At 38.7% G+C, this 15,422-nt stretch overlaps 1 protein-coding gene across 4 annotated transcripts in view; it reads left to right on the forward strand.

Annotated features, from left to right (window-relative positions):
• The window catches only part of PKIB (cAMP-dependent protein kinase inhibitor beta), a 119,505-nt gene that overhangs the window by 87,516 nt on the left and 16,567 nt on the right, over positions 1-15,422 (forward strand). For all 4 annotated transcript variants that reach the window (XM_022555647.2, XM_022555638.2, XM_022555656.2 and 1 more), the window contains one exon: positions 11,227-11,403. In XM_022555647.2, the coding sequence (XP_022411355.1) occupies positions 11,227-11,403 (177 nt within the window). The remainder of the gene's footprint in view (positions 1-11,226; positions 11,404-15,422) is intronic.

Consider the following 15,422-nt stretch of genomic DNA (forward strand, 5'->3'; position numbering starts at 1 on the left):
AACAATTGGTTGAATGAAGACTGAGTCTTTCTTCAACAAATATTTGGTGAGGTGTAATAGAAGGAGCAAGGAATGAGGCGTCAGATATTGGATTGACTGTAAGTTCTTTTACGGAAAAACCCAAATGAACTTTTTGGCTAACCCAATAAAATGGGTTCTGGTTGTGCTCTGTCACTTGCTAGCTGGGTTGCTTGTAGCCAAATCATTTTACTTCTATGATCCTCAATTTCCTCACCTTTAAAATAAAGACAATAATGACTTCCCTACAGCACAGAATCTCATAAGCTTATTCTCATTAAAAGGCTTTAAAACAGTACTCAACACATGTTTGTGCCATTTTTAATATTATAAAAATCTTCATTATAGAAAATTTGGAAAACACAATCAAGTTCAAAGAAAAAGATAGAAAACACTTATAGTAATACTACCAAGAAAGGACTACTGCTAAAATTTTGGTGTATTTCCCTTGCCATGTTTTTCTGTGCATATATTTTTTAAATTAATATTATGTGTATATATATACATTTATGTATAGGTTTTTGAACTTTTTTATTTGTTATGTCAGTTGAATGTATTTTAGACACAATTTTTCATAAGGACTTTTTTCTTTTGAGCTTATATAATAAATAAATATAATAACAATCTTTTTATTTTTCAAAAGTTTTCTGTAAAAGTTAAATGCATCCATATAAATAATTTTACTTCTATTAACTTAATTTTAGGTTAATACCAATATACATAATTTGATGAACAAAAATATTTCAGTGGTATGATTTTTCTTTCTGAAGTATTTGCTATTTGGGAATTTGTTTTGCCCATATGACCCAGAAAATCCTCAAAACAACTTTAAAATTTTTGCCACTGTGATTTTGATTGAATATTGGGCTTAATAAAACTCTACAGTGATTTCTTCTCCTGCGAAGAAAAATAAAATACTGAAGAGAACTTAGAGAACAAATCAGAGCTTGAAAAGGCTCAATTATTTTCCCCCTTTTCTCAGTTGGAAGAAAAAAAAAGATGAAAATTAAATTCGTTCAAAAAGACACTAAGAGACATCCCAAAGAATTTTTCTTTAAATTGAGGAAATAGAAGAAAAAGACACTACTGGAACTTTTAAAGTTGTGTACCCTTACAAAAGCCTCTTACCTATATATTAACTTTATTCAGTTTAATTAAGGAAAGGTTTGTGAATGATTTGTCCTTAGCCATGTCCCTTACTTTTGCTATTGCATTTGGCTTTTGGCTCTGCATATTTTATAGTCGGTATACATCCTGAAATTTTAGCTTTCTAGAAATTTTTCTTTTTTCAAAACTTTTACTAAAAATTTAGAATTATCTTGGCCTGGAAAAGATTGTAGTTTTAAGATATAATAGCAACATGATATAAAATAAATATCATCTAACTTCAAAATACATACTTATATGTATGTGATATGCTTGTGTATGTGAACACTGAAAACCTTCTGGAAGGATATGCACCAAAATTATAACAGTGCTGTCACTGGATAATGGGATATAAGGCAATTTGTTTTCTCTCTTTTCAGAATCGTCATTTTACCCCAATAATGAACATGTATTATTTTCATATGCAAAAAGAAAAGAATTCATTTTGAAAAAGAAAAATGAAAAGATAATTGTTCCATTCAATAAACAAACTTTACAGAGTACCTACTGAGTGCCAGGCATAGCTTTAGTGCATAGATCAGTGAAAAATCTACAGAAAGCCTTTGTAGAGCTTACATCCCAGTAGAGGGAGACAGTAAGCAACAAGTACAACCCTAGTAAGTTATAATTATAATATGTGTTGGAAGCTACTAAGAGCTCAGGGAAAGGAGAGAGAGGCAAGGACTCTTAGGAGCTATGGGTAGGAACACCATTTAATGGGGTGGTCAGGACAAGCCTCACTGAGAAAGCAGAGCTCCCTCACATGATCTTTTGCGACCCTTCTTTCCTCACCATGTTATGTCTTTATGTTGTTACTCAGATGAAGAATTCTTTTTCAGGCATCACGAAGAAACTGAGAATTTCAATCCCATATTACCTGTAAAGGAAACACTTAAACAGGGTTTGTGCTGAAAGTATATGGGGAGTTCACCTTCTGGGAGAAACTCTCTAATGAACAGTGTAAGGGAGATGTGGCTTTCCGTGACAGGTGGCTTATCTGGTACAGCTGTTGCAGAAAAGTAGCCAACTCTGAGGGGTGTGTATGTGTCTGTGGGGCTGGGTTGGTCAATGGGGAGGTGGAAGGGAGGTTGTAAATAATTTTTTTTTAAATGTTCTTTCTGTTTTTAAACACCAAGTTTCTGGCAAGGTCTCAGTGTTAATCTTTTTTTGTCTTTGTAACTCACATCATCAGAGGCTGTCTCCAGAGCCACATCAACACCATAGTTTAACAGGGTAATTGATGTTCATAATGATAATCTATTATAGTTCCTGTAAATTAATATGACTGATTTCTAAACAAATTTCATTTGTGTAGTTGTTAACCAAGCACATTTATATTCATTAGTTCGGTTCTAAGGTAGTAGAATAGGTAATATTAATCCTACTTCTGATAAATGTGGAAACAACTAACTGAGAAGCCTTTCTGGAAGTCGAAAGTCTATTAGAAGGCAATGCAGGATTCAACATCAGGGATGTACACTTTTAGGTGGACAAACTTTTCATTGCTCCATATGGACTGCTTAACAAACATAAGGACTAATTTAAAGACACTCATCCCAAGGGTGTACTAATGTAGTTCAGCAATGCTGTCACTGCTCAAAACTGCTTTGAAATCTTCAGAAAACTGAACATTCAGTTTTCTTCTGAATATATGCAAATCTAAATTGCTTAAGGAGGCTTTGAAAAGAAACTGAAGTGCAATGAAAGAGATGGGCGAACAAACGGGACACACAGTTGGTAATTAAGAACTATAATTAAAAACTGTAAAATATAATGTTGCATTTTAAAAATAATATATATATGAATATAAAATGAGCTGCACTTATGAAGTCACAAAAATATTTTGAGAGGTGGAATAAATACGTAGCTTCCTAAAGTTCCTTTGAAGGATGTGGTACACATTTACATGTATAAATTTTTGTATGTTAATAAAAAGAGTTCTGTTGTTTTGTTCACACTGCATTTTTCCTTTTGAAGAGAGATAAGCATGTATGCTATGAAGTTTTCTGAAATAAAAGCATGTAACTGAAAGTGTCCATGCTTAAGATATTGCTTTAAATTACCTTTAAATTGGAAGAGTAATTATGGGACTATTTTTTGTCATCAGTGGGTCACTCTCGATAGTAATCGTAGGCAAAGAAAATAAGCCCAGAGGATAAAAGGGCTTTATTTTTCCGCTTGTTGAGCATGAAAATGGTAAAGGAGAATTAAGACCATTTTATTAACCCATTTTATTGGGTTAGCCAAAAAGTTCATTTGGGTTTTTCCGTAAAAGAACTTACAGTCAATCCAATATCTGACGCCTCATTCCTTGCTCCTTCTATTACACCTCACCAAATATTTGTCTTAATTAATTAAATCTGGTCTTTTAAAGTATTAGAGGATTGCATATTTGTACAAGGGAAGCCTGATGAATTATATGTAGCTGACTTCAAGTTGGCAAGTCTATTCACAGCAGACATTTGGTCCTGTCCAAAGCTCCATGAGACATTTGGTCCATGCCAAATGGTTTTGGACATGACCAAATATCAAGACCAAATAAGTGTCTCCATGGATGTTTTGGAAAGGACCAAATATGAACAAATATCAAGGACCTTTTGGTGTAGAACAAATGTCTTGCAGATGTTTCAGACAGGATTGAGTGGTCCTGCATGCAAGGCTGTTGACAGTTTAACATATATGGATCTTTTCCAGAGAGGGCTGGTGTCTGGAGAGTATAACTATCCAGATGCTCTGGATGAGGGTGGTTCTATAAGAGTTTGTGCTTTAACTACTGTTCTGCATATGACTGTCAGTGTTACTTACACCTGCAAGGCATTGTATTTGCCAAAGTCCACAGCCTGCCTCCAAAGCTATTTTAATGTTAATGTAACAAATTTCATTTTAATATTTAATAATTGAACTTTCAGCTTTTATTAAGAATATTAATAATTAAAAGCACCTTCACAGGCTATGTTTGCCTGCTCATAATTTATAGGTATCAGCTATTAATTAAACTTTTATTGAATTTATTAGACAACTATGTCCCAGTCCATGTACCAGGCAGAGGGATACAAAGCCATCTCTACTGTGACCACATTGGTCAGAGTTAACTTCCCCTTCTCCCCTTCCTACTGATGTCATCAAAAGTCACTTGACATTTAAAAACCACTGTCTCATTAAAAGGGGAACCAACTTCTCAGGGTCCTGTGTTCATGGTGAGACAGGAAGGGTGCAAACAGATCACATGAACTTCAAAATTGTATGATTTTCTCACCAGTGCAAAACTTGGGCTTCTGTGAGCTTGGAGAGTCTTTCTGCCCCTTTCGAAATATAGGAACACTTTGTGTCCCAAGAGTGGTTGGAAAGGGCCAAGATAAGAAGTGGATGGCCTGAGAGCAGCCTCTCACTGGCACTTGCTTACTCATTCTCTGGGACCCTACTCAGAGGCCCCCTTCTCTCTTGTGGAGTTAACCACTCCTCCTCTGTGCGTGTGGAGGAGCTGCCTGCCATGCCACCGTCCCAGGTCTTCAGGTGGGGCGGGGGAGTCCTTACTGATTGTGGCAAATCTCATAGTGACAGTGACTCCCACGCTCAAGGGGGTTGCATGGTTTGCTGCAGTTAATCTTTTTCATCTATAGCCACATCAGCATATATTATTATTCTAAGTGGCCCTGTCTTAGTATAGCAAGTGTCATTGTGCGGGAATGGTACTCAGATTTGTTTACTGCTTTACTTGGAAGATTATGGGAAAACGAGTTTGACTTTCCATTTTGAATTTTATAGGTTTAAGCTGTCAAAAATTCTCTGTGATAAAAATAGCTTTCATGGGGCTTCCCTGGTGGCGCAGTGGTTGGGAATCTGCCTGCCAATGCAGGGGATGCGGGTTCGAGCCCTGGTCTGGGAAGATCCCACATGCCGCGGAGCAACTGGGCCCGTGAGCCACAATTACTGAGCCTGCGCGTCTGGAGCCTGTGCTCCGCAACAAGAGAGGCCGCGATAGTGAGAGGCCCGCGCACCGCGATGAAGAGTGGCCCCCGCTTGCCACAACTAGCGAAAGCCGTCGCACAGAAACAAAGACCCAACACAGCCATAAATAAATAAATTAATTAATTAAAAAAAAATAGCTTACATGTACATATCAATATGTGTTGGAAGAATCTGTAATATTAGCAAGCAAGAACCTAACTAAGCACGGGAAAAAAAACGTGTGTCAACAGGCAAAAGTTAGGATTCCCTTTGGCTTGTACTTGAGGCACAGAAATTTGGAGGAATTTTTAAAAAGAGAAAGGTCTCTAAGTTAAAAAAAACAATTTTTATACATGTATACATTCCGTGTAAACTCTGTTTAGCCTAAAATTGTCTTGATACTGAGTTGAATAGGAGCTACATTAAAGGATTCACATTTTAGAGGTGGATACTGTTTTTTTTTTTGCGGTACACGGGCCTCTCACTGCTGCGGCCTCTCCCGTTGCGGAGCACAGGCTCTGGACGCGCAGACTCAGCGGCCATGGTTCACGGGCCCAGCCGCTCCGCGGCATATGGGATCTTCCCGGACCGGGGCACGAACCCGTGTCCCCTGCATCGGTAGGCGGGCTCTCAACCACTGCGCCGCCAGGGAAGCCCGTAGAGGTGGATACTTTTACTTTATTTCCAAAGAATAAGATTTAAGATCAAGAAAGGTAACTGAAAAGACCAGAATGTGTTTGATTTCACCAGACTATGGGTTCCTTTCTGTAGCTTGTGAGCCTAGCACAGGGCCTGGCACGTAATAATTTAGCAGGAGCTTGATAAATGTTGACTGGATGAATAAATAATTATCTGTGTTCATTGGTCCACATTAAAAAGCAACTGTTATAGTTCTTTTGCCTTGTTTGGAAGAGGTTTGCATATTCCGAAACAGAAAATCAAACCAGAGAAATCTAGCATAAGGTATTAAGATTTTGAAAGCTGGGGAGAGACAGATGATATATTTGGTTATCACCTGAGACCGGTGTGTGTCTCCCTCCCTCTCTTTCTGTCTTTGGACCAGAAAAGCACTGACTTTCCAAAATACATGTTCTTCTTTTGTTTGTTTACTTTAAGTGTTTTCTCAGATAGCCTGACTCATACTTCAGAGAACTGATTTAGAGGGTAAAGAGTTTATTCCAAGTCCTACATGCAGAATGAGTAGTGGTTTCACTGAGGTGGATGACGTGACTGACGTGGATGCAGAGATTAGAAAAAAAGGTATCTGCCTCTTTGTGGGCTGGGCTTCAATAATGAACTTGGAGAAAAGAATGAGTGTGAGCTAAGAAGATGGACTGTGTCAGTTGAAAGGGAAAGAGGTTGCAAAGATTTCTATTTGTTTATAATTATGCTTATAACATACTATAACATACTCCTAGCAGGAAATGTTTAGCCCACTGGAAGCTGACTAGTGCTTTCTTTATATATAAATATATATATTCCTGCAGTGCTCCATTTAGCTTGAATGTCTTTGTCTTCTTCAGCTATGCTGGTGTTGCATTTTCATATTTTGGAGACTGCAAAGATCCTGGCATGTGTGTATATGTGGCTGTGTAATGGTATTTTGTTAAGGCATCCTGAAAACTGTGTATTTTCGGTAGAGAAGAAAGTGTGTCCCAGGCATTTGTAAATCACATTACCTTGCCATGGGCCATGCAAGGACTTCTTTGAAATCTCCCAATGTCCAAATGGTTTCAGCTCCTGTAAGCAGCCACAGTTGACAAAGCAGAACTCATACAAATTCCACTGCTAATTCTGTAGACGAAAAAGAGGAAGAGTTGCCAGTGAGTCAGCTGCCTTGGTTAGCAAACACAGACACAATTAGCTTTAAGCCCAGAAAATTGAAAGAACATGGAAGTTAATCTCTCTTTTGTTTCTCTTCGTAGTGTTTCCTCATGTTTCTATGGGTTATATATTTTTTAAATGTCACAAAGCATTGAAGAGAGCAATTCTCTCTACTTTATATGTATGTATGTATATGTATATATATATATATAAAATATGTGTGTATATATATTTACTGCATACGCAATCAGTGTTGCATAGGATAATAACAATAGACAAGTAGGATGGCTAGTTGGGGTAGTGAGAGACTTTCACTTGAAGATATACTATTTTGGGTAAAATTATCAAAATGTTACTTTAGAGACATTCGGTGTTTTTCATAATTTTGCCAGGTGAATGTGTTTCAAGTCCTTTATATATTATTTTAACACATTATTACAAGTTAAAATATGTAAGGATATACCAACAGTGGTTAGTATTCTCCTTGTTCTCTCTTAAATTCCAAACTAGAATTTTTATTCTTTTTGCAAAGTTGAGATTACATTACATTCATTACTTTTTCTCCTTGCCCCTCATGCTGTAAATATTTCTTTTTAAACTTGCTTTATTTCACAGTGTGTCAAGAACATATCTCAGTAAGTAGATCTGACTGGATCTAACACATTCTTTTTAAGAGCCATATAAAATTCCATAATATAATATATATGGTTTATTCAATCATTCCTTTCCTGATGGACTTCCAGATTATTTCTAGTGCTGCAATAAACTTTCTTACCAGGGGATTAAAAGAGCCCAGTTAAGAATCACCCTATGCATTCAGACTCTCTTCCCAGTGTCTCTAAGTCACCAGCACATTCTGTCGGGAAGATCAGAAAGCTCCCTGTCCCAACAGCCCTGTGGGTCTGGGCTGGGCAAACTATCTATCTTGTGGTGGAGCCTGACATCCTGGTCACTCAGCATCAGTGACAGGCTCTGAAAGGAAGATGGTGCCTAATAAGAGTTTGGAAAAGGACCAAGGAAAGCTCTGGAGTAAAGTAACCTGTTGCTTGACCTCCCTGCATATCCAGTTTTGTTTTGATTTTAAAATGGTAATTAATGAGTATAATGTTGACAAACTTTTTGGCTTGTGATGGTCTTGTTTTCTAACACCAGTCGACAAAAAAGGACTCATTTAGAAAGCCTGTGCCAGAAATAATAGTATAAAGGCAAAAGCAAAAACTTTCAAGATAGGAGCCAATAGCAAAGAAGAAACTTGGAGCCCAGAATGTCTTCTTCCATGTTGATGGCCCACTCTACAGGCCACCTTTTGGAAGTTTTCTGACAGTATGCAAATTCTAACTCAGTACTCCTTTGACAAATCCCATTTTGCTAAACATAAAATATATAGCATTCAAGTATTTTAAAGAGTGTATCTTAATATTCTTATATCTATTGTTATCTTCAGTTTTACGATTTTGGACTGTCAGGACAGTAATAATCAAGGTATTCGTGGAGCTTCTCCTCCAAGCTTAGCATGGTTACCTTCTTTGCGATTACACAGGAAGATCCTTCACAGAAATAAACACTTCATCATGGCCATGGCTTTTGATGTGATGTTAATTGGCTGGGGACAGAATGGGGGCCTGCAAATGGGGTCTGTTTCCAAACTGGTGTCAAGTACTCCTCACGACCTATAGAGAAGCAATCTCTAATTGAAATTTGTGTGTCATGGGGAGTAGTGCGAGGGGCTCACAGATAACCAAACATTCAAGCCAGAGAGGAATACCTATGAAAAGACAGGGAATCTCTTTCTTTTTCACACACACATATATATACAGTTGACCCTTAAACAACATGGAGGTTGGGGCACCGACTTCCATACAGCCAAAAACCTGTGTATAACTTTACAATCCAACCTCCATATCTGCAGTTCCCCATCTCTGGATTCAACCAACTGTGGATTGTGTAGCACTGTAGTATATGTTAATTGAAAAAAATCCTCATATAAGTGGGCTTGTGCAGTTTAAACTGGTGTCATTCAAGGGTTAACTGTATATATTTTTTTCTATTTAAAAAGTAATGAAGGGCAGAATCTGAAGTAGCTGTTGTTTGGCTGTCTATGTATATCACCGGAATTTAGAAAGATAGTTTTGTGGTAATCCATGTCATCTTGCTTTCAGAGTGAACTGAAACTGGATTTGCATCCTTCTGTACTAGGTTAGCAGTTGTTCAACTTAAAATAAGTCACTTAACCTTTCTGAGCCCCAGTTACCACATCCATATAGTGGGGGTTATTTCTCACTACCTCACAAGGATTATTGGGAGGTTTATCTGAGATAATAGATGTGAAAGTGTTCATGTAGCATTGAATAAATTCTGGTTTCCCTTTTAAAAAACTCAAGAGGTCTTTCAATAGGAAGATGTTTCTTGTTAGGACTAAGGGGGATACATAGAAGGTGGTGGCGTAAATAAAACTTAGTGAGAAATGAACAGTGATGCTGGTAATCAAACATATGGTTTTATAGCTACAAAGAGTTTCCATGTTCTTTATCTCATTTGTTCTTCACTAGAATTCTGTGAATCAGTCAGGCTAATGTTTATATCCATTATATACGGGAGGAACTGTGACTCGGAGAAATGAACCAATATCACCTTGCAAGCCTGTCATGGAGTGTTCTTTCTGACTAATAGTCCAGTGCTCTTTACTTTATGTTGTCAATACCAGACAATTGGCAAATACTCAACAGTTAGAAGTCCAAAATTATGTCTGAAAATCTAGCATTGTTCTCAAATTGTCCATGATTCCTGGAAAGATGAGACCATCTGGGGAAGTAGCCTAGACTCTACTCCTGAGGCCCACACTAAGCTTGATGGTCATCTCTTGGTTGCTATGGACCAAAGAAATTGTGTTTCTAATATCAAATGCATCATACTTTGTGACTGTTTCACTTCATTTTTAGCATTTCCTGAATTGTAGTTAACTGATTGGAAAGGGCTCCCTTCTAACTGAGGTGAAGAGTTTGGTTTGCTTCGTGTAGGCCAAGGTTCATATATTTCAGCCCTTGAGTATCTCCATCTCTTGGTTGATACTCAGCACATTCTGTGTTATGATGTTATCTATCCTTGTATGTAAACCTTTTTTCTCTCCTTGGAGAGTACAAGTCCCCTAAAAGAGGAGAATAACTCATTCCTCTGTACTCTCAAGGCCCAGCTGAGAGCCTAGCATTTAATGGGTTCTCAAAAAAAAAAAAGTTTGCTGCTGCTTTTGAGATACTCTTCAGTGTTGACTTCATAGGAAAGATTCATTAGAAAACATCATATAAAAGAGAGGGCTAGGGCTTCCCTGGTGGCGCAGCGGTTGGGAGTCCACCTGCTGATGCAGGGGACACGGGTTCGTGCCCCAGTCCGGGAAGATCCCACATGCCGCGGAGCGGCTGGGCCCGTGAGCCATGGCCGCTGAGCCTGCACGTCCGGAGCCTGTGCTCCTCAACGGGAGAGGCCACAACAGTGAGAGGCCCGCGTACTGCAAAATAAATAAATAAATAAAAGAGAGGGCTAGTTTTAGAATAAGCAATGTCTGCTACCTCCCTCGCTGTATAGTGAATGGTCTCTTGAGAATTCTTTCATAGAGAGAGACAATTGCTAGGAACATAAAGGATGCTTAGAAAAGCACTAGTTATTACCATGTCCACTTGAAGGCAAGAAAAGGTAACACAGGTTCTACTCTCCCAAACACGGACATGAGTCTATTGAAAATTAGGTCTGAGACTAGAGCAGATAGAAATACACAGCTGCCACTGGGGTAAAAAGCCTTTGAGATAAAGTTGAATTTCTTATTTCTAAAGAGAAAAAAGTGTGTTTTGTTTGGTCCTTACAAATTATAGTGATTTGGTTTCAGCCTAAGCAAGCACTACAAGCAAATACTGGCAGGCAGAGTCTCCACAGGAGTGGCCAGCAAGTCAGTCTGCATTTCCTTCCAAGCCCTCATTTGGCTGATGCATCCATAGAAAAGCAGAATCAAAGGCAAGAGATTACTGCACCCTAAAGCATCCAAATGGCTCCTTTGGCTATGAGGTTATTTATAGCAATCTGGCTCACACTGAGGCCTTCCTGCTTTATTCAGCGAGTGTACAAAAGTGCAAATAGAAGCTCCAGGACCTTAGCATAGACATAGATGCAGGGTACGATCAATGATTAGATATTCAAAGTTTCCATGTTGTTGATGTAGCCATGCCTTTTAACCCCCACCAGTGTGAACGTGGACCTTGGACTAGGCTCATCCTCTTCTTCATGTGCACATTCTATTTGTAGATGTTGCTATGAGGACAGATTCATCAGAAATGACGGATGTGGAGCCAATGGTCAACAATTTTGCATCATCAGCAAGGGCAGGCCGCCGGAATGCTCTACCAGACATCCAGGGTTCAGCTGCCACGAGTGGAACCTCGGAGTTGCCCCTCAAACCGGAGGTCCTCTCCGTGAAGGAAGGTAACACTCAAAATCCTCTTATTCTCTCTTCTTCATCCTTCCCTCTGGAACAGTCTCCCCTTTAACTAGTTAAGCTTGTTTACTAAAGCTTCTCAGCTTTTGTTTAAAGCTAAGTAAATTTTTTTTCAGCCTTTCTAAAAGTGCACTTTTCCTCTTATTATCTCCTAGATTAAATGTGGAAACTGAACATTTATTTGTTGGATGTGTATAGTTATGCACAGTGCTAATGATTGGGAATACAAAGGTGAACAAATATAATCCATTCCTTCAAACAGCTTACAAAATTTCTTGAGAAGTTCTCAGAAATAAAGTAATTTTTCTTCTGCCATCCATTGGCAAATCATTTTTGAAGCTTCTGCTTCATTGTAGTATTCTACAAGCTCTTCTATTTCTCATAGCTAAGAATAGGTTTATTATCAACTAGAAACAGGAACTTTAAAAGTTAATCATTCTCTAATCAGTAGAAAAAGTTGAATTCAGAAAAAACGAGAGCTATCAAACCAATGAAGGAAAATCTTGGGTCTTTCACCCTGTTGCTTACATACAGTTCATAAAGCTTCCAGCGTTTAGTCTTGTGAAAATAAATATAATAACACTTACAGTAAAGTGTTAAGAGTCCCTTCACTTAAAAACATTCAAGTAGCTTAAAGAGAGTTTTAGTACCAAGTCATTACCAACATACCTGTGCTTTGTACCCCATTTTAGACTTCAAAGTGGACTCCAGTGTGTGTGTAGAAATTTATTACTGGTGGCAATGAGGCAAGAGAGAGCTGGAAGCTTCTGCACCTCTACCCTATTCATGTGAACCCTAGAAGAGGGCTCTTAGTTCTTTGCCTCAGGAGGTGACTTTCTACCTGGTAAAATTACAAAGGTTCCTGGTATAATCTTTATGAAATACTTAATATCCTTGTTAGGCCAGGGACTGTGGCCAGACCTTGGAGTCCCACGGTTACCTCACCTTTTTCTAAAAATCATTGTATGTATCATAAAGGGTACTAAAGTAATAGTAAAAAAGTATTCACATACATGTAAACTATCATAAGATAAAAGAAAAGATGGAGGAAATGAAAGAAGAGGAATAAAAATATGTGTATAATGTTTTTGGCCTTTTAAGTTAAAAAATGTAATCTGATTATCAGGGCATGATATTGCTGTTGAAGAGCCTCCTCAACTAGCGAGGTCGAGAAGATAAGTTACTTGTTCATGTAACAGGTCTAATTAAAGTTGATAGTCCCTACACACACACACAAAACCTTAATGCTTATTGACATTATTTAGTTAAGCAAAAGAGAACAAATACACTGTAAGAAAGTTAGTAGTGTCTTCATTTTATTTTGTTCACTGAAGAGACCATTATCTGAAAGAATATTGTTTCTATTTTTATATTTTAAATCATTTGGAAATAAAGTTGAAGGTATTAACTAAGAAACTCAAAATGTTAAAAAGTGAATCAACATAGTAACACCGGATGTTAAAGAATACACAAAAAGGAAGTAAGTTTATGTAGGTAGATGGCATAAACAATGTGTCACTAACAAAGCCATACATAAATAGCTTTAAGGTCTATCTTCTTTTTTATTAGCTAAGTACAGACATTAAGGATTTAAAATGAATAGTTTTCAATTGCTAATAGCAAAAATCTAGGGCCTGTCTCAGACATTATGATTTCAATGTTTTAGTCATTTAAAAATAGACATTCTGGGACAGATCTGCAAGTTTCTCTCAGATCAATCCTCTTTTGTTTTTGTTTTTTGATATTCTTAAGTGGGAATAAATCTAGGATCTCAGACATCCTGCATCCTGTGTGAAATTAACCTGCCTGAAATCTTCCTAGTTTATAATCCATCTTAATCTATCCCTTACAAGTTGATAACCATGGTAGGGAGGACGATGCTGCCCTGTAACACATCAGCAAGAGGTGACAGAGGGTGGCAGTGTAGGAGACTGTAAATGTCACAAAGGGCCTTTCTTACCTCCCACCATCACTAACTATTCATTTGCTCCACCATTCAACTTAGTGCCAAGTGCTAGGCACCATTCTAAAAACCGGCCATATAGTAGTGAATAAGACAGACATAAACTCTTACTGTTATGCATCTTATATTCCAATGGGAGAGTTAGAGTGTAAACAAATAAATATGTAAGTCAACAGTGATACGTTCTATCAGAGAATTAAAATAGGATGCTGCGTTAGAGAGTTACTGGGTGGCTACTTTAGACTGAGAAATTCCAGATGTCCTAACTGAAGTCTGAATGGCAGCAGTAGGTTTTGAATAACAACTGAATGGTCCAGGCACAGGAGAATCAGAGGGAAGAGCATTCTTTGCAGAAGGAGCAGCTTGTAAAAAGCTCTTAGAGTGGAACAAGGTGGACGTGTCAAGAAGCATAAAATCTGGCCACCATGGCTCGGAGGCAGTGGGTAAGAGGGAGAGTGGTAGAGGTGACACTGCAGAGGAGGCAAGGACTAGATCTCTTAGGGCTTCAGAAACCTGGATGAATAAAGAGGATATTATTCTAAATATGAGGGTTTTCAGCAGGGGAGTGATGTTCCTGTTTGAATATCCACTTTGTTATGTGGAGAATGGATTGTAGAAGAGAAATAATGGATATAGTTGAGTTAGGAGGTACAATCCCCATTAGGAAATGTTTTGGGGCCAAATTAAACATTCAGACTCATAAGACCACAGACTCATAAGACCACATCTGGTGCCAGTCTGCTCAGAAGTATACAGGTTTAGAAACACAGCAGGTCAGAAGGGCTGCATTACACCATCTCCTTCTGTGGAAGTCCTTGCAGCGATCCACATAAGCAGTCCTGGGGGCCAGTCTCTATGCACCTTCACCCCACCACTCACTGAGAACTCAGGTGCAAGGGGACAAGATCTGCACCAATGGGGGCAACGGGTTAGAAGCCCCATGTCCCATGGGGGCTAATACTTTGTAACAAGTCCTTGGACACTGCTTCCTAACTTCTCTGCAAGGGACATGCTCAGTTATAAGTGTCATGGCATTTACAGAATCCCAGTGCTATGGTTTCCTACCAGGTATTTACAGTTACCATATAGTTTCTCTCAGGACAGTTGTACTTTACCATTTGGGTCACTTTTACCATACGCTTAGTAACCAGGCTGACATTCCACCTGAATCCGGTTCCCAGGGTAACAGAGCTAGAAAATTGACCCCAAGTCAAATTTGTCCTTAGAGAAGGATAAAGGAGGCAGTGAAGATGGAGGAAGGTGGGTGGATTTGGGATATATTTTATAGGCAGAATTCATAGGACTTGCTGGTGAATTGGAGGTGGTGGAGGTGACTACAAGTAATAAAGAAGAGAAATGGAGGATAATTCCTGGAGCAGCAGGGTAGATGGTGATGCCATATACTGAGAAGGGCCAGCATGGAAGAAAAGCAATTTTGAGGGTTAGAGGAGTGATATCTGCTTCCTGCATATTCCGTCTAAGATGCCTGTGAGACATCCAAATGCTGTCAGCCCTACTTTCAAAATTGGTTCAGAAATCTGCCATTTTCTCCTTCAAAGATCTAGTCTCTTGGTTCCTCTCCAACCCCATTTTCCATCCTTTCTTTCTCTGCACGGTCCCAGTTGCAGTTCTTCCTGCACGTTGCTGCCTCTGACCTTGACATTTTCTCCTCTTGGAATGCTCTTCTCCCTGCTACCCAGCTAGCGAACTCTCTCACCCCCTCAGGTCTTTACTCACATGACCCCCTTCTCAGTGAGGCATTCCCAGCCAACCCTATCTAAAATTGCAACCTCCAGGCCCCAAGACTTCTTGACAATTCCTGATCTTTAATGTCCTCTGTAGCACTTCTCACTTCCCACATGCCACTCATTTTACTTATTTTAGTTCTTGTGCATATTCCTCACAAGAAGTTCCCTGAGAGCTGGAATGTATGTTTGTTTGGTTTGTTTTTTTTTTTTTCACTGCTTGGTACATAGTGCTTGAAAGTTGGAGAACTGAATGGTCTATCAGATTTCTTTTCAAAGATGCCATTGATGATTTTGG

Source organism: Delphinapterus leucas, chromosome 12 (assembly GCF_059928025.1).
Source record: "Delphinapterus leucas isolate spDelLeu-1000000601 "Yukka" chromosome 12, BTC_Dleu_Yukka2, whole genome shotgun sequence".
In the NCBI taxonomy this organism is placed as follows: domain Eukaryota; kingdom Metazoa; phylum Chordata; class Mammalia; order Artiodactyla; family Monodontidae; genus Delphinapterus; species Delphinapterus leucas.